The sequence below is a fragment of the Lichtheimia ornata genome (assembly GCF_029851405.1).
Source record: "Lichtheimia ornata isolate CBS 291.66 chromosome Unknown scaffold00056, whole genome shotgun sequence".
In the NCBI taxonomy this organism is placed as follows: domain Eukaryota; kingdom Fungi; phylum Mucoromycota; class Mucoromycetes; order Mucorales; family Lichtheimiaceae; genus Lichtheimia; species Lichtheimia ornata.
The window spans coordinates 196,887-220,136 of NW_026695376.1; the positions used below are offsets into that span (position 1 = coordinate 196,887).

The window sequence follows — 23,250 nt, forward strand, 5'->3', positions numbered from 1 at the left end:
GAAAAAAGGTGTGGAGCAATAATTTAGTCATCCTTCTTGTGGATAGTCTTTTGGTAAATGCGAAGACCATCATCCTTGTGACCCTTGATAATACCAAGACCCACAGATTCAGTATCAGGATCAAAGGAGGTGTAGAAAGCGTTGGTGAAGGGAGTACCAAGGACCCAGTCGCGATCAGAGTCACCCTTACGAATACGAGTAGCACAGCAGTCGCGATCAGCATCAATCTCACGGATCCAGTACTTGGGTGGCAACTCGACAATATGGTTCTCCAAGGTCAATTTCAAGGTAGGCAAGTTCTTAACTTCAGAGCACTTGATGCCATAGGTGTTGGTGGAGTGGTACAATTTCAAACCAAAGACTTCTTGGAAAATGTCGGCTTGATCAGAAGGCATAGTGATGAAACCATTGGCTGTGCTGATAGAGGCGATAGCATTGGGCTTTTGCTTGATGTTGAGGTTGTATTCAAAGTTGGCATCCTTGATGCACACATCCCAGTTCTTTTGAGAACCTTCAGGCACATCAGCAAGAGGAATGTATTCCATATCACCATCCAAGAGGCTCTTGTCAACACCACCCAAGATCAAATAACCATCGGGTTGCTTGTTGTTGTTACGCTTGGTGAAACCAAAGCCGCCGTTGGTGATAGCGCCATCTTCATCATCGTTGCCGTCTTCGCCATCTTCGTCAACGTTGTCACCACCGTTGCTAGGTTGCTGGGGTTGTTGTTGACCGTTACCAGTCGTACCAGGTTGTTGTTGTTGACCATCGGTAGCGGTGCCAGGCTGTTGTTGACCATTGCCAGTAGTAGTACCAGGTTGTTGTTGGCCATCGGTAGTGGTGCCAGGTTGTTGTTGGCCGTTGCCAGTGGTAGTACCAGGTTGTTGTTGACCATCAGTACCAGTGGTAGTACCAGGTTGTTGTTGGCCATCAGTACCAGTAGTAGTGCCAGTTTGGCCATTGTTGGTAGTAGTTGATCCACTATCAGTAGTAGATCCACTGCCAGTGGAAGCACCATCTTGGGAGAAACCATTGTTGTTATTGGTAACCATGCCAAATTGAGCACTTTGGACGCTACCGGATTGGTAGGCATTGGCAACGAAAGCAGAGGATGGCAAATCAGCACGCTTGGCCAAGTGACCAGAAGAAGAAGAATAGATCTTGGTCTTGTTAAAGTCAACGCTGCGGCCGAGACCCAAGTAGCCATCGAAACCATCATCGAAACCACTCATGCGATAGGCACCACCGAAAGGCATGTTCTCAACCTTGATGCCATTGAATTCAACAGTATCAAGATAGACGTGGGTGTCGACACAAGCATCACCATATTCAACAGAGAACTTTTCACCGGTGGAGACAACTGAATCGGAGCGACGCGCATAGTACGTGCAGCGATCAAGGCAATTTTCAGATTTGCAGCGAGAGCCACGCACCCAAGAGTACCCCGTGTTGGTATCAAAGGCCATAGTGAACTCCTGAGGAGGGTTGCCAATATACACCTTGCCAGCAAGCACACCATTGTCAAGAGCCTCACCAGCAGCAGTAACAATACCACTGTCAGTGCGACGGTATAAAGGAATGCGCATGGGGTCGGCCATGGCCGTCAAAGCGAGCTCTGCAAGAGCTGCAAGGCACAGAAATGTCGTACGCATCGTAATTGTGTTGTTGTTGTTATTGAATCGTCGAGGTGGTCGTCGTTTGTCGTCGTAAAGATAAAAAGGATTGGGAAGGTTTTGTTTTTTGTTTCTGGTGCAAAAGTAATACTGAAATAGCGCGTGTGCAGTAATAAGATGTGATGGATATATGTGAGTTGTTGATATACGAGAGAGAAGGGGGGGATAATAGCTTTTTACCTTTCTCTTTCTTTGGTGTATCTACAGCAGCGGAAACGAAAGGGAGTGAAATGCAGAGGCGAGAAAGAGAGAGAAAGAGTAAGGACACCGGATAGTGAAAAAAGAAAAAGAGAGAGGAGAAGGGTAAAGATAGGTTCATCGTCGCACTCTCGGAGTGTAAGTTTAAAATGACCAAGAGGAACGTTACAGGAGCCGACACAAACGATTGGGTAGCTTGAATGCATTTTCTATTTTGGTGCTATTGTCTGGATCCCCTTGTTGATTGCTCTTTTCCTTTTATGACCCTCTTTAGCTTCTCTTGTCCTTACAAGTGCAATTCTTTCAACGGCGTAACCATTCCATTCAATCATCCAACACCGCTTGATGATACAATCGTCCTTCATTATTGACATGTAGCTGTAATAACAATCGCCCATCATCCTCATTTCGCCATGGCTGCACGTGTATCATGAATGGGCTCTTTTGTGCGTCTATCACCAATATATTGTCCAAATTTGCGGTGCGGTCCTCATGCTCGTTTTCCTTTGGCTTGCATGTTACACTGAAATTAAAGTGTTAAAAGACTATCTCAGGGCACAAGATTCTCAAGTAAACACGTACACGCATGCTATGGGTATATGCATGCTGATGGCTATGTATACGTGTATATCATGTATTGGCTTTACTAGCAAAGTCCATGCAACAAAAGAAAAAAAGTGCTGCAAGGGGGGGATGTTGGATGTTGGAATAGGAGAATGGGGTGGTGAGCAAGGTAACCCAGAACAACCCGCCCGATGTTGCTGGTAGCACGAATTATTTCAGTATCAGATGGTGCAACAAGCCAAGTAGCATATAACCCTTTACTCGTGGTGTGGCAACAAAAGAGAAAAAATATGCTGCAAATTCCTGGGGCTGGACTACCTAGTCTGGCCGATCGTTACAAGTACATTATAATGCAGTTGGCGTTCTTTACCACACATGGGTTGTTATGTATCGGCTCGTTGTGGCGGTCTTATCCGGTATAGTACTAAAAATTGACAATGAACATATTGCAGCAGCAGCGGGCCCATGGTGAACACCGTACTACTCGTCACCATTCTCTCGATACATTGGTGTCCCTATGCTAGGATCGGTTCACTTGCCTTTTTCATCCACAACTCACATCCTTCCCCCTAGAGTCGCTCTCCTTTGATCTTGGCTCTTTCTTATTATTCTATCCTTTGTTCTTTTCGACTTTTAAAGACGAAGGAGCGCTGTGTATGAGCGGCATCATCATGTATGTATGTGTCACCTAATGACGATCTCTATTTGCACAAACAAAATGAAGGCTCTTCATTTCTTTGTGAGTTAATTACATAGGTCATGTGCCTGTGTACCTATATAAACCATGATGCTGCATGTATATGTATATGAGAACAATCTCGGTATGGGTCAAAATTGATGGATGGGTGGATGGCTCGCTTGCATGAACCAAAAAAAAATGTGTACCCAAGATGGGAGATTGGCGAGAAACACCCGCCATGATGCCGACATTGAAACTGATACAAAAAGGGGTTACACACTGCGTCCAGAATGTATGTGATCAATGTCGATGGGAGAATCTAGCCATCAACGCCACGTTGTTGCAATAGCTTGTACCAAGATCTTTTCTTGCTATGGTCCGCCGTATCGATTTTTCTGTTTCTGCTTCTAAAACTGTTTCTGCTTCTAATTGTGTACACGCTAAACGGCCATCCCGCCTAAAAAGGGGCGAATGAGGGATCTGAAACCTTGGCGGATTGTCCAGCTCTTGTTCCTCAGCCCACAATCATCTCCGACGAACATTATGCCACTGGTGGTTAACCATGATCCGCCATCAGCTTACACTTGGAGTCATATTATCCTCGAAATACACTAAGCAAGCTTCTTGAAATATGAAAATGTCCCACGCGAAGCACGTGATCATAAATGAATTTAACTTTTATATGAGGACGCAAGCGAGAGGTTTAGTTTTTGGACATCTGATAAGCAGATGTGATGGTAAAATCTTCCTCAAAGATGCCTCGAAGAGCCATGTTCCTATTATAGCTGTCGGATGGCTGAGCACATAGTGAATAGTGGTTGCTGTAAATACGTGCGGTAGATGTTCATGATGAATCATACAAAGATTGAGTATTACTACACGGCTACATTCGAAAAGCCATCTCCCTTTCGAAAGGCAAATAGCTCTTTATAAACATTCAAAGGCCTGGTTACCGCATTCAATGGCCTTTAAAGAAGATATCAAAGTCGTGATTACCCCATTCAATGTCATCCCAATGTATCCAAGGCATGCGTACCACATTCACAAACCTAAGAGATACGTTAAAGGTTTAGTTATTGCACCCCAAAAGGTTAAAGTAGCTACGGCTGATTCAGGATGTACATAGGTATACACTAATAATAGGCTACGTACGAAGAAACCAGTGATCTTGATTGTGGCATCGCTCGAGGTGTCTAAATGGATCTAATAGCGCCTAGGTTGGTGTCATCTCCATGCCAACCAAAATCCTGTTGCTAGGTGTCACTCATAAATCGGTTACCAAGGAGACATTTCACCTTGATCATGGGATGGCTCGAGGTACTAAATAGTGGAACATGTCGTTGCCAGGCATGAAAATCAAAATCATCCACCTGTGGTGATGGAATAACAATTCCATAACCATGGGATCAGAACACCATGCAGCATGCCATGATTCTAATTATTACTACGGATGCTATTTTGGCCTTTGAGAGAATGAAAGAATATACGAACGTTCTATCTAGGATTCATCACATCCTTCGCGAGCAAAGACGCCATCATACACAAACACAACGTAACATGCTTTATTATCGCCTACCTGCTGGCCACGTAAAGCACAAAACAATTACACCCATTCTCATTCATGCAATAGGTATTTGTTGGCTGAAGGCTACACTACATTAGCCTTGTGAAATACTCCTGAACTGTAAAATGTTTACGTGATGATATCTAGGATGAGCTTTCAATGGGCATGATGTGTTCGGTAATATGGCAAGGGATGATGCACCACCCGTTTACTATATTATCAAGCTTGCCTTATGAATGGTTTATGCAATAAGCCATGCCTTGGACGACACCATGTTGATGATGCAGGATCACGGGTAAAAGAAAGTGCTGAGAAGAATATGGCGTAACGATGATGCTGCAGCCTATAACTATACCACAAAAGGTTTCTCGCAGCTGCAGGAACACCTCTCGTGCATGATAGCACATTTATGTTTTGTAAATACATTGTGCCTTTATTTTCTATATTGATTGAGCTCTTGATCCGAATGATCGGGAAGCGTTATACCGGGGTTGCCGCGACCTATGTATCATCATGATGGGATGTGGGATAAAAAAAGATGCTGTATCTGTAAGATAACATGCTCATTCTGTAGCCACAAGGAGCTATCCTTGCATGCTAAACGCCATCAAGTGGAGGGATCTCATCGTATTATCGATCCATTGCCTCGTCTAAATCATCATGCTGACGACCGGAACCAAAGTAGCAAGCACAACCATAGCATAGAGCCTAAGCATGGATGATGAAGAAATCTCGCTTTTCCATGTTTGTGTTGAACCGTGCAACCGGGTATGCCGGTAAGTATTAGTAAATTGTTTGTCACTATATTAAGCGGATCATTTCTTATTATGCTATGATACTAACATCTCCTTGAACCATGATTGTAAAAGGTTGTTTGCACTTTAGTTGTGGCTGTGATCATTATACTCAAGCGTTTAATACATAATAAGATAAGCATCTACGCATGTACATAACGTCTGTGATCCTTGTTTTTTGGAAGGAGTGTATGTGTGTGTGAGGACTAAGGGGGAATAGGGCATGTGCTAGCATCATCATACTATGATACGCCTTGACGATCGTTCTTCATACGGCAACCAAAATGAGTCTCAACCACCTTCTTTGTTTATATCGAACCATGTTGTTGGTGGGATGTTATGATAATAGTGCCATGTGTGCATCGAGATGACCCTTAATGCAGAAAACATATGATTCGTCTTGTCGAATGCATGCTGCATTTCTATTTGCTTTGGTTACTGCTTTGGGCCTCTGTCATTTTTAGGCTTGATGCAGTGTAAGGATTTGGGTTTATGGAATTTTCTGACATGGTGGTATAAACATTGAATTATAAACAATCAAAAGTAGCTGCGTCGTGTGTATGCGAGCGCGCGCGTGTGGAAGAAGGAGAGGATGAAAAGTTAAACAAACAACATGTAGTACCGCTCATGCATGATGTCGGTCACCACATGTATGCAGCCAACAAGACGTTGCATTAGTGTTTGTATATTGTTGTTGTTGCTATAGCACCCGTGATCCTCACGTTACCCCACGTGTGTTGTTGTTGTGTGGAGACAAAGCCTGTCAACATTAATACCCAAGAATGGGGTTATTATCCAAGCCTATGGCTATGTCAATAGGAAGCACTATTACGTGAGCCATTGTGGTGTGCAAGTAAAACCATGTTTCTGGATACGAGGGATACCAGGGTTAAGCACTTTGTAGTAGGAGTAAGGCATATTTTTGCCACTTGATCAATCAAACAAGATTAGCGTTCGCCTCCTCCCGCTTTCTTCTCCTTGTTGGTACTCCTATTACTCAATACAGACAAATGATATCGTGTATCCCGTAATAGCTGGCTAAAGGGACAACTTGTCCGTGCAGTTCTATTTGCAGCGGCGGCACCTTACGAAATGCCTGTGGTGATGGTGGTGGTGGAATTTAGCCATTGCATTCCCCCCTTTTCCCCCTAGTTTGTGTTCCGTATACATAGAACTTTGGTAATCTTTGAACCTTCAGGGGTGATGGTGGTGGATGGAATAGTAAAATGGGCGGCAATCAGCAGTAGCGATAATCCTAACAAAGAAAACTGCTATAAAAAGTGTGCCTGGGAAGAGGACAACCCCACTGTGCACACACCCACATATACCACCAAAGTTTCTCATACTTTAATTCCGAACGCACAAAAGCGAATAATTTACACGATGGTGCACTTAATAATTGGCTTAATCTTTTTGATTGGTGCAGTACTGGCAGCCGAAGACTACTCTTTTATTTCACGGCATTTGGCAGCAAGATCACCTTATGATCAAGGAAGAGCCCCCCTCGAGGATCTTATCAGCAAAGACTACCAGATTGAGCAAATCCAATTGTTCATGCGACATGGTGTTCGTTATCCTAGTAGTAGTGATATCAAGGATATTGAAGATATCGTCAAGAAGCTTCAAGACAGCGAGATGCCACACATCAGCTCAAGGGTGGCACAATACAACCCCGAGGAACAATTCCCAAAATCGCTTGCTGATGAGTTGACCAAAACCGGGGTTGATGATCATTTCCAAATTGGCCAACGATTGGGGGAGAAGTACGCAGAATTTCGCTCATCACTCAACCTTGAAAAGGTGTTGAACCTTGCCAGTCATGTCAATCGAAGCATCATTTCAGGCGAATCATTCACCAAAGGATTTTGGCAAGATGGCAACGCACCACCTCTCAAAAGTGTTCCTTCCAATCAAGATAAGACGATTGATACCTTGGCCAATTGCCCAAATTACGACAAGGTGGTCGGCAGCAAACCAAAGAAGGAAATGTTGCGTTATTATGCTAAGGCCTTTCAACCCACTGCCGAACGACTCAGCAAGGAATTGGGTGTACCCGATATGACTACGGATGATGTCTACAAGCTGTGGTACACGTGTGCGTATCGTACTTCTATTTACAAGCAAGTCCACCCATTTTGTGATTACTTTACAAGACAAGAATTGCTCGATGCAGAGTATGCTATGGATATCAAGTATTCATTCAAATATTCCTATGGATCAGAAGAAATAGCTACGGGGATTGCATGCCGTGGGTTCCAAGAGATGGTGGGCAACATCCGAAACGCTTCTCAGATTCAGCTTGTGCTTAAGCATGGTCACAGTAAAACGGTCTTGCCTCTCGAAGCCAAACTTGGTATCCATCGTGACGACTTTATCATATCAGCGGATGCTACACCCGAGCAAATCAAGAATCGCAAGTTTCGTACATCCCACGATGATATGTATGGTGCCCATTTCATGATTCAACTCCTTAAGGAGAAGGCCTCTGGCAAACGATTTGTGCGTGCTTTGATCTCGGAAATCCCGACTGTGATCCCTGGATGCGAAGAGGAATTGTGCCCACTCGACCGCTTTATGGAAGTTGCAGAGCCTCTTTTGGATTGCGATTACGATGAAGTCTGTAAAGATTAGTAGTAGTATCAGTATTAGTATATCCATGCCATTAAACATACAATGTAACCATTACCTTATCGTGAGCTAATATCGCTGCTACTACTGGTTGCCATATCAACAATGCGTGTGCGTGCGTATACAAATATAGAAAAAAGGTTGACAAGGACCACCCGACAGTAGCTGCTACTAGCAATAAAGGCCTTTTTTGTCTGTGCACGCAAAGTGTGAGAATACTGAATGCCAATGCTGGTGAAAAAGTATGGATTCGGGTCGCATGTTGCAATGAGGTCGGGAACGCCATTGGAGTCAGCTGATCAAGTGGGCACCACAAAGAGTATAATTGAACCTTTTTGCCAATGGAGTGTGTGTGAATTGTTGCTCATTAGGCAGTTGGAGGCTTTTGTTGGTGTCTCATTGTGTGTTTGGTTGGGGGCAACAGCGTGGTTTGCTCGTGGCCAACGTGCGGGGTAAAGCTGACAGGCTCTGTATCACATTCTTGTTGACTCAAGGTGGCTGTTGCTGTTGTTGCCGGGCTACTCAGCTTGTGTTGTCCGCGCAACCACATTTATGCTATCCAGAAAAATTGCAGCGTTTCATACTCAAAAAGAAACATATGGGGGGTGCTATACAAGTTTGTTTATTGGTGATTGGCATTATTCCTATACAGGCTCATTAGATACCGCTCGCCTATGAGTAAGCCTGAAAGAGGAAAAAGAAACCTTGGAAGCCGAAGAACATGAGATAAGCCGATCTACTATACTCGAATAATTTTACTACCTTATGGCTAATATCACCTTTACCAAAAGACAAATACACATTTCACTCCCATGTACAAAAGCCATTATTCCCTAATACAGCGAGAAATGTCTCCTATATACAAAACCTAAAATTCAAACCTGGTAATGATATCAAAAGCATAGCAACCATCCTCCTGCAAAACGTGTTGTCGACATCATGATGCGTATATACATGTATCGAAGCACACGAATATACTGGTACATTAGCGTGTGATATAGCATGTCCAGGTGATGCTTGCATCAATCACAGTGCGCCACACATTGCTCACATGAATAAGCTCCATTTCTGCGCTAACAATACGCATGCATAAAGATACATTCTCAATTGGCATCCATTATTCTTTTTACGCCAAAACGATATGACGAGATCAGGGTGCACGCATAATCCCGCTATACTGTGATTTGATGCATAATGAGTTAAATCATATTGGTGCACCGTCCACTCGCTATCAAAAACGTCGGCGGTCTTTGACCTTGCAGAGTCGGGCTCCATAACCGAGAACCGCATGGGCGTCTGTCATTTTCTCTTTCTTTGTCACCCCCGATCCTTTTTGATCGTCTCTGGTTAAATCTGGGTAAAAGGAATTGATATTACTACATAGTATTAGATCAGTGAGCGGTGGTTAGGTGATTGAAAATATGATCAAGGGAACCAGCACATTGAGCAAGGCATCTTGTATGAGATAGGTAGAGTCGGGGGAGGCGAACAATAAGAATGTCCATCATTACACGAGGACGTCACAAAAGTGTGTGTGGAGCATCTCGATTTTTAGGAAGATCAAATTGCTACCATAAGTGTGTCTGTATACGTTATATGGCATTATGGTGTCCATTAACCCCACACAAGCCCACATAGAGGGGAGGTGAAAAAAGTGAGATAGGACAAGAAGACAACGGATGAAGGTGAGAAAATCTAAGGGGGGAGGGTATGATTGGGGGGAACATGCGTGCCTTTTCAAGAGGGGCCGTTTTTTTAGCGTACGTCAGTGGTATGACAGTGACACGGGAAACATACAATTTGTGGGAAAAGTACCGGTATACTAGCAAGATTTGTTTGATATAATTCGCACCAGTGAAGGCAAAGAAAGTGATCCAGGGGGGTGTAGAGAGTATTATGTTGAAGGTCTGATGGGTGATATGTGATAAGGCAATTCGCCGCGATCAATACAGCTACTATGGTCGTATAACCATTGCTGCATTACCCGCTTATCACCTTAAACGATAAGATAATACGGATTGAGCAACATTGAGATTTAGCCAAAGAGCGACAATTATAGTCACAATCTAGGCATATTGACCAAGGACGATCATCTTTCACCTTTGAATGAAGGTATTTTGCCATTGATGATTATAATTCCTCTTTGGTCAAGGATTTCACCATCGACGATGATATTCACCATAAAGGTGAGAAATTATATTCACCATATGGGTGGCAACTTGCTGTGGACCAGCCTCAATGAGGAACCGACACATGAGAAATATACTCCAAACGGACGAATCACATGCGGCAAATCGGAGTCTGCTGGTATACCTGAAAGTAGGACATACTGGGGCGCCGTTTCCTATAAAACCAAGGCAAGTTTGTTGTATCCTTTTGCATCATCCACATTTTTATCTAATCCTTATCTTCGGCTTGTGATCCGCCAACCCTTCTTTGATCTTTAATCGACATCGACACCAGCACAACGCAACGATGACACAGTCAAATACCCACAACAGGTCCGAGGACCTTGGATTTCCCAAGTACATGACATTTTGCGCAGTGATAGCTGCGATCTCGGGTTTCAATGTTGGCTGGCATATCAGTATGTAAACAAAATGCATCATGCAATGCGAGTGTAAAATCATGTCAAACTCAAAAATTAATTCGGCAATCGTCAACAGGTGTTCCCAACATGCCTGAAGAACTCATCACCAAATGTACCGAAGGCACTGATCCCATTTCAGGATTGCCTGCTTGTTTGCCTATGGAGGGACAAACTTGGTATGTGCTTATTCACTCATTGCGGCATAGCGGCTTAAAAACCGCGACACCGTAATGAAACATAAAAAGAAAATTTCGAAACTCATCATGCATCGGCCTTTTCCTATTTAGGGGGTAAATGATTCAAGAACAATTCCAGCAATAGGAGGGTAGTGAAAACTAACATTTGATCCCACATCCATCAGCTACACTATCGGTGCCTTCGCTTTGGGTGGTCTTTTCGGTAGTTTGGCTACCATGTTTACCAACCGCATCTTTGGTCGTCGTGACAACATTATGATCTCGTGTGGCTGGTTCATTGCTGGTGGTCTTCTTTCATCTGTTTCTATTAACATTGGCATGGTAATTACAAACTCAAACAGCTACCTTCTCCGCCTGCTTTTTTTGCTAATTGCAATGTCGTCATAACAACTACAGTACTCGGTTGGTCGTGCTTTTGTCGGTATCGGCGCTGGCATGTGTGGCTCCTCGGTTGCTATTTACGTCTCTGAAGTCTCTACCAAGAAGAGTCGTGGTGCTCTTGGCTCGCTCTTTGAATGTTTCCTCAACTTGGGTATCTTGCTTACCCAAGTTTGTGGTTTGTACATGAGCTATGGTTCCGTTTGGCGTCTTCTTTGGGCCATTCCCAGTTTCATTGCCGCTATTCAGCTTGTCGCTATCTTGTTCTTGACTGTGGAGTGCCCTCGTCGCTTGTGTGCTATGCAACAATATGATAAGGCGCGGGACGCCTTGCAACGTCTTCGTGGTGATGCTGATATTGAAAACGAATTCCAAATGCTTATCGATGCTCGTCAACGTGAAATCGAAAGTGGTACCAAGATGATGAGCATTATCGAAGTCCTCATGTGCAAGAGCCGAAGAGTCTCATGGCTCACTCTTATTGTTTGTGTCGTTCAAGCTTACAACCAAGTTGGTGGTGTTGGTCCTATGTCTGGTAAGTGTTTTCTATTGTCTCACTTTTTTTAAGATCCCATGGCTAAACATGATCCATTCTTTTTTAGTCTACTCTGTCGGCTTTTTCACTGATACCTTCAATGGTGACAATGACCTTGCTACCAAGATTTCGCTTGCCAACGCTACCGGTAACTGTGTTGCTACCTTCATTGCCTTGGCAACCATGCACAAGGTTGGTCGTAAGGGCTGGATGTTAATTTCCTTGCTTGGCCAAACCATTGCTTCCGTTTTCATCGTCATTGCTTCCACCCTTGGCAACTTGCCCGGCCTTGTTATCACTGGTGCTATTCTTTTCACCTTCACCTACAGTACCGGTTGTGGTGTTATTCCATGGCTCATTGCTCCCGAATTGCTTCCACTTTATGCCTTGCCAGCTGGTTCTGCTCTTGGTAACGCCAGCAATTGGGCCACCAACTTTATCATCAATACTTGCTGGCCTTCTATGAACGCTGCTATGGGCACCTACAGCTTCACTTTCTTTGCTGGTGTCAACGCTTTTGGTTTCCTCTTTGTGTTGTTCTTCATGCCTGAAACCACCGGCAAGGATCTTGACCACCATGATGACAAGAACGGCTCTACCGCTGATTCGGAGCATGATGTTGATCACAAGTCTATTGAACACCATGTCGATCATGTCGAGGTCTCCAAGTGAACAAGCCCTACTCCTCGTGATACACATTAAAGAGCTTGCTATCCACTGGATGTGATGATTTTTTTAACCTTATACTCTCTTATTACACTTCTTTACTCTTTCCTTTCCTTATGTATTATAGCTGTACCGTTGTAAATATGCATTATTATTGTGAAATCAACACGTCTTTTGGATGATACCTCGTCCTTTTCCTTAATAAGCTGCTGTTCCATATTTAGAATGTGTTAATATGCCGACTGATCGTTGTACCCAAAATCTCGTTCTTTGTACATTCGTCGGATTTACATCCCCGCAATCAAGTGATACAATGAGGCGCTCTATTGCACCAATCGAAGTAAATTACCACATACACTCTTCTTTGTTTCATTCGTAACTGATTTTCCCACACCTATCTCTCCAAAAAAAAGGGAAAAGGGAGAGATCCCCAAACCACCATTTGGGGTTGTGTATATCTTTGTATGACCACAGCTCGATTTTCCCCACAGCTTCTTCATGGAGCACACAAATCATACCTCTTGTCACCCACCCCACAGATCCTAAAAAGGGCATTTGTTGGAAACCAAAGAAAGATCTACATGACGCACTTGACATTTTGACATCTCATCTAAACCGGTAACCGGGTAGTTGCGTATCACTACGACCTACTCTCAATCATGTGCTCTCTTTTTCCCAGCAGCCCAATATCCGGATCAACGAAACATACGTATACCACGTACATCAAGAGCTATATTTTTCATTACAATGTTCCCACGTGACCATGATATCGTGTTTTTATTCTTGGGGAATGGGAGGAGTATGTTGATGAATGTCATGTGATGACCTTCTGGAATGATCCAAGAAGTAAAAGATGATGTAATGGCGAAACAGGGGCACGGAGTAATCAATCAATGTAATGTCATGGTGAATGATACGTTATTGCAAGGATGATGTGGATAGGACCATGGTTATCGCTATAATTGAAGGGGAACAACTAGGAAGGTAAAGAGGGAAGCGCTGTCGTTGCTTGAAAAATCATGCATCCACCATTTTCGGAGGAACTTGCTCCTTCTTCCAACTACTACCACCGCCACCACCATGACACGCGATCCAATGAGCAAAAGAGACCACCACAAACACTGAGCATGTACTTGAAGAATGCCGAAAGCTGACGCAGCTACTACAGCAAACAACATAAACCGACAATGGAGCGACTCATTAAGCAGCATCGTCAACGTCGCGTAGGCGAGCCACAAGCAGAGGATTTCAAGCAGCCAATGCAACAGCAGCAACAACAACATTGATCGAGTGAGCCAAAAGCAGAGGAACTTTGTGAAGTCATTGCAGCATCGTCAACGTCGAATGAGTGGTCCAAAAGCAGAGGGACTTCGTGAAGTCAATAGAGCAGCATCGTCAACGTCGAAAGAGTGGTCCAAAGGCAGAGGCACTTTGAGTAGTCCATGCAGCAGCGTTTTCAACATCGAATGAGTGGTACACAAGCAGAGGCACTTTGTAAAGTTCATGCAGCAGCGTCATCAACGTCGAGTGGCCATGGCAATATTAGAGTTGAAGCGTGATTTACCACTTGCGGTGATTTGATCCTTTTCCAGAATGCATTGGAAGCACAAGGCAACCACTCCATAGGATGGATCTTATTGGATACAAGTCATCGACGATCATACACGACGCACATTCACGCTTTTCGCATCAATCAACCAATCTTACTTCTCCATTGGATGATACATCATTCCACGTAATCGATACCAAGGGGCGATCACTCTATCACATTGTTCCTGAATACATACGACATCATGAGTCAGAAGTTTTTTTGATCTGAATGGCGCGGTGTTTGGTGTGTGTGCTATTTGACAGCAGCGGCGTACAGCAGAGTCAACCTTACATGATATGATGATGAACAACCACGTCAACTTCCGCAATCGATCTTCCATGTCAATCATGATAATACGACTTTATCTGATATCTCGTATGCTTGGTTAAGGGGCCAAAGGATCACACTCGCGGATCGGAGGATTGCACGGCCCGTGTCACCCACACCGTGGGTGCGCGCGCTTTGTTACCTTGGCAACACGACAGCAACAACAACCGGATCAAGTCCTATTTCTGCTTTGAAGGCAGCAGCACTTACAGCTTACAAGAATCGATTAAGAATGACGAGACGATCCTATCTTATGACACAACGACCCACTCACTACTGGTATCCTTGGCAACGTTGTACTATTACATAGCCAACGTGGCTGATGGTGCATGTGTAACTACATACATCGGTTGCTTTGACTCATCGCGGGAATAAGGTATGTGATATGGCTCTATATATATTGGGCGTGATCCCTCGTTTGTTTCTTGTTCAAAGCTCACAAAGAATATCTGATATGACCAGGATATCGGTCCTCTTTACCCTATTCAGTCTGCTCTGTCTTGGCGTCAGCAGCAGTGCATTGGACGCTGGCAACAACAATGACATTTTCGCCGAATTGGATCCAAGCTCTTACTTTCGAGGCACCCCCAAGAATGTTTTATTTGGCGTAACAGCTGGTGGCTCATCACATCATAGTTGGGTGATGCGTGTCTTGGATGAACTAGTTCGCCGAGGACATAATGTTACCTATGCAACCACGGTAAGTACAATGATGGTTAAAAGTCTAGTCATGGTATACTCATCGGGATGTTTCACTACTACTATAGGATGACAGTTTACGATTTAGCCGGCAACGAAAGCATATCAAGGCAGTGTCAGTGGGACCGCCTCAGATGGATGATCCTCGTTTAAGCCTGAGTGATATGGGATTTCCAATGCCCTTCAGTGTACTTACAACGGTGTTTGATATTATGGGCGAACATTACCCAACAAGTAAGCAAGGAACAAAAACAATGACTTTTTAGATACTAACGCACGAGCCATTTATATGTAGACTATCACGCATTCGTGGACATTATCGAAAAGGAATCCATTGATGCAGTGATTTGTGATCACGTGTCCTATCCATGCTTTGATGCTGCCAAAAAGACCAATCGACCTTTTCTAGTTTCCATGATGGTAAATGAAGCACCAGGTAATGAGACAAGAAGATGGAGGGTAAAAAAAATGGGATATTGACGTTGCTTGGATATATAGAGACCGATTTGCCCTATATCAACAGGAATCCATTTGCCATGGAGGATGGTAACACGCAGGATATGACATACAGCCATCGTTTTTACGATGCGTTCATTTACCCGGTGAAAGCATTGTGGCATTTGGGACCGGCTCTATGGCGATTCAAGCAAAAGGTGGAAGCATTGGATATACCTGTTTTCGAGAGTCGATGGGAAAATGCAGTCAAGTTGGTCAACAATTTGTATGGCATGGATGATCCAAGACCCATGGGACCTTTGGTGGAGCTTGTAGGCCCTATCTATAACGACCATTTTGATTCATTGACGCCCGAGTTTGCCTCTTTCCTTGACACTCACAAGCGTGTGGTGTACGTCGCCTTTGGTCAGCATTCTCAATCCAAGGATCATCAAGAATCAACACGTGTCTTACAAATGCTACTCAACAACTACGAAGCGGGTGTATTGGATGGCTTTATTTGGTCAGCAACCAAAGGAACACCCTTACCGGATCATGTGACCACTTCCTCAGACACCCATTATCAACTTGATAGCCCCGAGTTTGCAAAGATTGGCAAGATTGTACCATGGGCACCCCAAACTGGTATTTTGCGACATCCTTCGGTGGTGGCATTCGTTAGCCATAGTGGACTCATGTCCTTATTCGAAGCCTTATACCAAGGCAAACGTATCCTTGCGTATCCGTTGTTGACTGATCAATTTGCCAATGCCAAAGGACTCGAACGTGCAGGTGTTGCCTTGCAGGTGCCACTTTCTGAAAGGCTGGATGTGGATCGAATGACGGAGCTATTGGGTCGTGTCGTGGAAGACAAGGATGGTTCGATACAACAAGCTGTCAACCGATACCAGGCATTGTTTCAAATCCATGGTCGTGGTGGTGTGGATCGAGCAGCAGATATTGTGGAAGAGGTGCTTTACACTGCGGATAGTCAGGGCCGTTTACCTCATCGACATGATATTGCACGCAACTTGTCCTTTTTGAAACGCAACAACTATGATCTCTTTCTTGGTTTATTCACCCTCTTTGCATTGATAGCTGTATTGCTACGACAAATCATCAAATTACTATCATCATCCTCATCAAAGCAAAACAAGTTGAAATTACAGTAATAATAAAAAAGCTTCTTTATTTATTCGAGATCCAGCTCGGCATCTGCTGCTAGAATATCTTGTAAACCGGTTGATTGATCATAAAGCTGATTCATCCACATGAGATCATCCACAAGGTCTAGCTGTGCATCATCCCATCGTACACTGCCATCATCTGGTTCCGAAGGCATGGTAGCTACATTGATCGGTACTGGACCCTCCTCTTCAGGATCATAAATGATCTTGTCTTGACTTGATCCTTTGACATATTCAATGGGCTCCACAGCATAGACCACCTTGACTTTTTTGGGTCGAACAGGATCAGGTGTAGGTGGTGTTGAGAAAGGACATAACAAATCACTTGCGTCAAAAGGTGTGTGATGTTGTTGCCGTTCACATGTGGATACACGTGCATGCCATTGAGCCGCTGTTGTATCGAGAGCATCATGCGTACGCAAATAACCCCATAAGTCCAATACAGGAAGATCTTCAAATTCAGAAGGTAATCGATGGTTGGGAAGTTGAGCAAGAATGGTATCACGTTGCATGAGTGGGACAAGGAAAGAGTGGATGGCATTGTTCCTTTTGGTTGTCGACTTGACATGTGTGCCCGTTTCCAAATGGTTGGTAGAAAATGATTCGAATTCTTGAAAGTTGGGGTAGAGCATGACATAGGCGCGTAGATAAACAAGCTCAATAAAGTACTTTTTCCATGACTTTTTCCATCGTTCGCTGCGACTATCGGGCACCGTGATATTCAATCTTTTGGGAGGCTGATCCAAATCGGCTAATCGAGCTGTAAGGTACTGATGGAATTCTCGCCAATGCTCAGGAAAGTAAACAGCACCCCAACTACAGGGCACTTGGCTCACATACGGCATCCGTGGTGGGAAATGATTCACTAATACATGATCAGGATGAAAAGGTCGTCTTCCAGCAGGATGTAATTCCAAATTCCTTGGGGAGTACAAGCTCACACCATACAGCCGTTGCCGTAAATCATCATTTTCTTTGCTTTGGTGATATCGATATTGCAGGATGCTGTATTTGGCCCATACATAAAACAGTGGAGATACTTCAACGTCATCTTCCAGTAGCACGGCATACTCATCATCACTTCCTGGATACCATGATTCCACGATAGCAGGCATCAACCCACCCTTACGAATTCGATGTCGCAGTATCTTGGTTCCATGTCTCCATTCTAAGCCATTGACTAGCATTCGTGTAGCGGGATCGGATGATTGTTCTAGATGAACCACGAGATCAATCTTGTCGCCCAAGTAAAAGGACCGATCAGCCGATTGGAATAAACGAGAGAGTGCATGGGGTCGTCGGTCCGTAATGATGACAAGCTTAATTTCAGGGCGATGCCATTCTAACATGAAAAGATCAGCCTCCTATTATTTAATTGCTACCCTATTACTTACGTTCCAATGCATCCAATGGTAATTGAGCAATCCATAAAGCGTGAATGATATGATCAATGGGAAGTCCAATAGACACTGTGCCATCCAAATGCGCCAATGAGGAGGAGAGAGCATGCTGCTTGCCTCGATCGGTGTATAATACGACACGTGGCTCGAGTACTTGAATCAGCTGTGAAACACCAGTAATGACTTGCTGCGCCATAGCATTGCTTGTATCATCGGCAAATCCAAGATTCAAATCATGCACAATGACCCTTTTACCACAATCATCGGTTTGACGTAATGTTTCTTCCAATGTCCTTCCTGCCAATCCTCTTGCTGATCCTGTCACCACGGCATGCACTGTATACTCGAAACGACACATGAGAGGAATGAACGCCATTGCTTGATCCACTCCATCCACTACAAATAGCACCGTATCCAATTGCTTGATGGCTCTTCGCATAGTGGATTGCCGATAATCCAAGGCTGTTGGCGTTGTCTTTAATGAAAAGAGTTGTTGCCATGGTTGATGTTGCTTCCATTGTTGTTGGACACGTTTACAGCTTTGTTGATGAATTTGTAAGTGTGGGAGAGATGGCAAAGCAAGGGTGGGTATATTGCCATGTTGTTGTAGTGCCTGTGATATATAGTAGCCGGTGGGTGTATTGTAAAGTGATGGTTGTTGTTGTGATGGTGGATTGGATAACAATGATAGCCATGTTTTGCGCATAAACCAGGAATCTGTCAGCATGTCGACTGGTTGAACAACGTGAGGCAAACGTGTATCATCATCAGCAAGGCATATGATCTCCTTTTGTTGGGTATAAAAGTTGGAAGGTAAAAGGATACCAGTGTTCATGGTACCAAGTAGTGCGCCTTGATACGAGGAATTTGCCAAATGGATCATTGTAGCTGCATAATCGGATGATGTTGGTTGAACGTTGCTATGATCCAGTATCCACACCCATTCCTCTGTTGCATCATTGTCGTTGTTGATCAAAGGTGCAATCGAAGCCAACCACGGTGATTCTCCTGCCGTGCCTTTCTCATAACTTGCCACTGGTTCCTGAACCACTACATGTATATCCATTCCATCTTGTGATACTGGAGCATCCATTGCTTCGGGTACAATCAGCCACACTGTGCGAGGCTTCAATGATTGAGTAGCCAAAGATCGAATTTGGGCTTGGATCAGGGCCTGGTCGGTCACACGGACAATCACTGTCAAAGCTGCATGAACTGAAGTAGCTTCAGATGTCGTCAAATCATCTCCTTGTTCAACATAAGCTTGTATTCGATGCACTCGACTGGTCATCATCTTGTTTTCAGGTACTCTAAACGACCATCCATCTATTATTAGTGTAAGATATCATCACGCGCTCATGATCACACTCCCCCCAACTCTTTACCTTGTCTCCATGACTCAAACGACGGCCAAAATGTATCTGTAAACGTCGGTATGGAAACCGTTTTTTGTAGTGGTGGTGTTGTTGTCGTCGAGGCATTGGCATTGTGATCCGAGTCGTTGGTCTGGACTATGGGCAGGTCGAGGACTACCGGAGATGACGGTGGCTGGATGAATTGACGCACCAATGCTGTTATGACGACCAATGCAAAAAAGTAAACCAAGAGACGAGCATGGCGTTTATTATGAAAGTTGGACCAGGGCATATGCACAAAGCCTGCTTTGTGTTGTTGTTGAAGTGGTGTTGTTGAGAGTGTGTGTGTGTGTACAAAAAGAAAAGAGAGAAGAAGCGGTGGCAAAATTGAAGAGTCAAGCTCCTACAGAGCGATCAAATCATTGCATGTTTATGCTGCTTTGGTGCTACAATCGGGATTTGAGATGCATCCGTTCTTTACTATAGCAGTCTTAGAATATGAGCATTGTTCACTTTATTCACAATGGGATGATATTGTAAGGGAACATGATAGCTAGCACGATACCAGTCACCAACCCAATAAATGAAAAGACCATCATCATTATAGCAGTCCCTGACAATGAAGAGTTGTCATTTGAATGATAAATGGGTAGCTGGATGGAACGTCCACAGCAAATCGAGCGAATAGCACGACAGCAAAGAGATACAAGGTACCCAGCCAACATTCCTGCTAATGCACCAGCAAGCATATTTGCAACGATGGATAATCCATAATTGAATACCATAGCGGTAACGTGGGCAACACCGCTCCAATCATCCCAAAGTAAAGTCGTATCAAATGAATAACGAACCCACAGATACACCATCATGGCTACTCCAGCAATCACTTCCACCAGCAGCATGTAAGGGTGGACAAGGATACCAAAAAAGCCAATAGCTCCGAGTGACTGTAAACATGCAAATGCACTGCCGCCTGAAATAGGATGACAACATGACATGGTTAAGGCAGCCACGCTTCCACCAAGAATACCAGCAGAGGTAAACCCAAGTAGTACTAGTGTTATGGTGAATACAATAGGGAATAGTAATGCACCGCCGATAACGATGCCGATGTTCACCAGGATATTTATATAGTCGATATCAGGAAATTGCATACTGTCGTCGGCTTAAGAGTTCAATGTACGGCTGCTTTTTATGAAAAATGCTCTTTAAGTGTTGTGTGGATACAGTGTAGTGGATGTTCTTGTTACCTGTTAAAGTTTCAAAGGAGAAGAAAAGTAAGCGTATCAAGATCCAATTGATCAGTGTTTTTATGTATTGGAGCTGATGACGCATTCACTGCACATCCTTGATTTGTGATACTTGCGGTGGCAGTATCTGTAGCAGTTGAAGCGGAAGGTATGCCCTATACAGGTTTTTCTTTATACACCCAAACAAAGAGCAACCATTTTTTATCCCTCTATCACATATATGGTCCTGAGCAATAAGGATTGTTCATTGTCAACATCTATAGCCTAGAATTCAGCAATAGGAAATGTAGCTCAAGGACTACAGGCAATGTATCTTTTAGGATCTCCCAAAGCCTTCCACCAAACTACTCGTATGTCACATATACTCAAATTGAATGCTTCCCCCCAAAAAAGATCAAGCCACTAATCCCCCTCATCTTTAACCACACACGGATCAGATGCAACAAAAAGAAGTGATGGTTTCTTATTAGGACACTTGCGTGTATATAAACCCAATCTACTTTGATTCTTCAGCGGCATCACCCTTGGACTCCTCGCCCTTGTCAGCATCTGCATGAGAAAAAAGAAACGTTAGATTGATGATCCATCCCTATCCATTGACAACCTTTTTTGTTACTTACCATCCTGCAAATCAGAAGTCCACAAGGTCAAGTTGTCTCTCAAGAGCTGCATGATGAGAGTAGAATCCTTGTAAGATTCCTCGGAGAGGGTATCCAATTCGGCAATGGCATCATCAAAAGCTTGCTTGGCCAAGTGACAAGCGCGATCGGGCGAGTTGAGGATCTCGTAGTAGAACACGGAAAAGTTGAGAGCAAGACCAAGACGAATAGGATGGGTAGGAGCCAACTCGGTTTGAGCAACATCGGTAGCAGTCTTGTAAGCTTCATGTGCTTGAGTAGCAGATTCACGACGAGCATCACCAGTAAGGAACTCGGCAAGATAACGATGATAATCACCCATCCTAGAATGAATGTCAAATGAGCATTGGTCCTCATGTCATTCATCCCTCTTTTTCTCTCTCTCTTTTCACAAGCCCACTTACATCTTGTAATAAAAGACCTTGGATTCACCACCTTGGGCATTAGGAATCAAGTTGTCCTTGAGCACATTAAGGATATCAGAGCAGACATCTTGAAGTTCTTGTTCAATCTTTTGACGATAAGCCTTGATCTTTTCAACCTGGGCCGAGTTGCCTTTGCCCTCTTCCTTTTGTTCGATAGAAGAGACGATTCTCCATGAAGCACGGCGGGCACCAATCACGTTCTTGTAGGCAACAGACAACAAGTTGCGCTCCTCGACGGTCAATTCAACACCCATCTAATGGATCCAAAATCATCAACAACCATTGGTCTCACTCACAAAGAAGATAAACAACTTACCTTGGCAACTTCCTTGGTGTATTGAACCATCTCTGTAATACCAATGTCTCGTAAGATACTCGTTTTCCCCCTGCCATCCATCACTGCATTTCACATACCGTCATAGCGCTCGGCCTGCTCGGCAAGCTTGGCCATGTAAACGTTATTCTCGCGCTCCTATTCAGCTTTGCCGTTAGTAAAACCATCAATGCAACCATGGCTTCGACGAGATGACTCAATTTTGGAACGTGACCAACACCTTTTACTCAACACAATGGGCCGAGCAAAAAGGGGGAAAGAGAACGCGTTGGATGACAAACGATTCTCAAGTAGATCACAGCCAATTCCCATCAACGAGTGAAACCAAAAGGATGACTTGAAGAGAATACTTACAGAAGACATTAGCTGCAAAGAGGAATCCGGATGAAGTTGTGAAGAAGACGACAACTGCACTTGTCAAACCGCACGCACCACAATCAACTTCATCGATGCGGAGAATGAACTGCCGAGGACGCTTTCCATGGCAATCTATGCTCACTGCTTGAAGAGCGAGGTGGATCACACCAGCAACGCATATCTCATTTCCTTGTAAAAATAGCATGATCATCCAATAAAGCTTACCTAACATCGCTACTGTAATAACGAATCCATGTGATACTTGTTGATACACCATCCCAGGGGTAGTGATGATTGTAAATGGCTCTTTCTTCCTTTGACTACCACGTTTGGCATGGACAAAACAATACAATGATAATGTGTCTTGTACATTGCCTTTGAATGCAGCGTTCAAGTAGGATTACTCTTCCATAATAGTCATACAAAAGGTTCAACATGCCACCTCATACACATGTTGAGCGCTGTGGCAAACTCTTTACTACTATCTGGAGTAAGTCTCAGGGGTTGACGCTATTGAATGGGTGGGTCATGGGGTTGATCATGTGGTATAATTCTTAGAAGCCTCATTGTCACAGGTATCAGTGACAATGGCGCATACATAATGGATGCATTCTTTTCCATCTCCCTAAATCCTCCTTCTGCATACGATAGACCAATTCATGTTATATGGTAAAAGCCCCTGCTGCATTAAGAAAGGAATCATTTTGCAAAATGAAGAGCTTAATTGTTGCTGTAAAAATACTGAGAACCAGCTCAGATGTGATTGTATTATCGGTATACTCTATA

General features: G+C 43.9%; 6 protein-coding genes across 6 annotated transcripts; 3 read left to right on the plus strand and 3 right to left on the minus strand.

Annotated features, from left to right (window-relative positions):
- Positions 1 to 23: 23 nt before the first annotated feature.
- On the minus strand, positions 24 to 1,652 carry O0I10_009564 (uncharacterized protein; the record flags this gene model as incomplete). The annotated part of the gene is made up of 1 exon (XM_058489552.1): positions 24 to 1,652. The coding sequence occupies one exon, from the start codon at positions 1,650 to 1,652 to the stop codon at positions 24 to 26; it is 1,629 nt and encodes a 542-aa protein (XP_058339754.1).
- A 5,203-nt stretch (positions 1,653 to 6,855) lies between these two features.
- O0I10_009565 (uncharacterized protein) lies at positions 6,856 to 8,103 on the plus strand (the record flags this gene model as incomplete). Its single annotated transcript, XM_058489553.1, has 1 exon — positions 6,856 to 8,103. One exon carries the CDS (start codon positions 6,856 to 6,858, stop codon positions 8,101 to 8,103), a length of 1,248 nt encoding a protein of 415 aa, XP_058339755.1.
- Positions 8,104 to 10,575: 2,472 nt separating this feature from the next.
- Positions 10,576 to 12,472, plus strand: O0I10_009566 (uncharacterized protein; the record flags this gene model as incomplete). Its single annotated transcript, XM_058489554.1, has 5 exons — positions 10,576 to 10,687; positions 10,767 to 10,866; positions 11,052 to 11,208; positions 11,284 to 11,800; positions 11,868 to 12,472. 5 exons carry the CDS (start codon positions 10,576 to 10,578, stop codon positions 12,470 to 12,472), a joined length of 1,491 nt encoding a protein of 496 aa, XP_058339756.1.
- Positions 12,473 to 14,838: 2,366 nt separating this feature from the next.
- O0I10_009567 (uncharacterized protein) lies at positions 14,839 to 16,690 on the plus strand (the record flags this gene model as incomplete). The annotated part of the gene is made up of 4 exons (XM_058489555.1): positions 14,839 to 15,084; positions 15,152 to 15,317; positions 15,379 to 15,519; positions 15,582 to 16,690. The coding sequence occupies 4 exons, from the start codon at positions 14,839 to 14,841 to the stop codon at positions 16,688 to 16,690; spliced, it is 1,662 nt and encodes a 553-aa protein (XP_058339757.1).
- A 20-nt stretch (positions 16,691 to 16,710) lies between these two features.
- On the minus strand, positions 16,711 to 19,752 carry O0I10_009568 (uncharacterized protein; the record flags this gene model as incomplete). Its single annotated transcript, XM_058489556.1, has 3 exons — positions 16,711 to 18,047; positions 18,100 to 19,431; positions 19,491 to 19,752. 3 exons carry the CDS (start codon positions 19,750 to 19,752, stop codon positions 16,711 to 16,713), a joined length of 2,931 nt encoding a protein of 976 aa, XP_058339758.1.
- Positions 19,753 to 21,206: 1,454 nt separating this feature from the next.
- On the minus strand, positions 21,207 to 23,125 carry O0I10_009569 (14-3-3 family protein epsilon; the record flags this gene model as incomplete). The annotated part of the gene is made up of 6 exons (XM_058489557.1): positions 21,207 to 21,259; positions 21,331 to 21,671; positions 21,753 to 22,027; positions 22,090 to 22,121; positions 22,188 to 22,245; positions 23,111 to 23,125. 6 exons carry the CDS (start codon positions 23,123 to 23,125, stop codon positions 21,207 to 21,209), a joined length of 774 nt encoding a protein of 257 aa, XP_058339759.1.
- Positions 23,126 to 23,250: the final 125 nt, after the last annotated feature.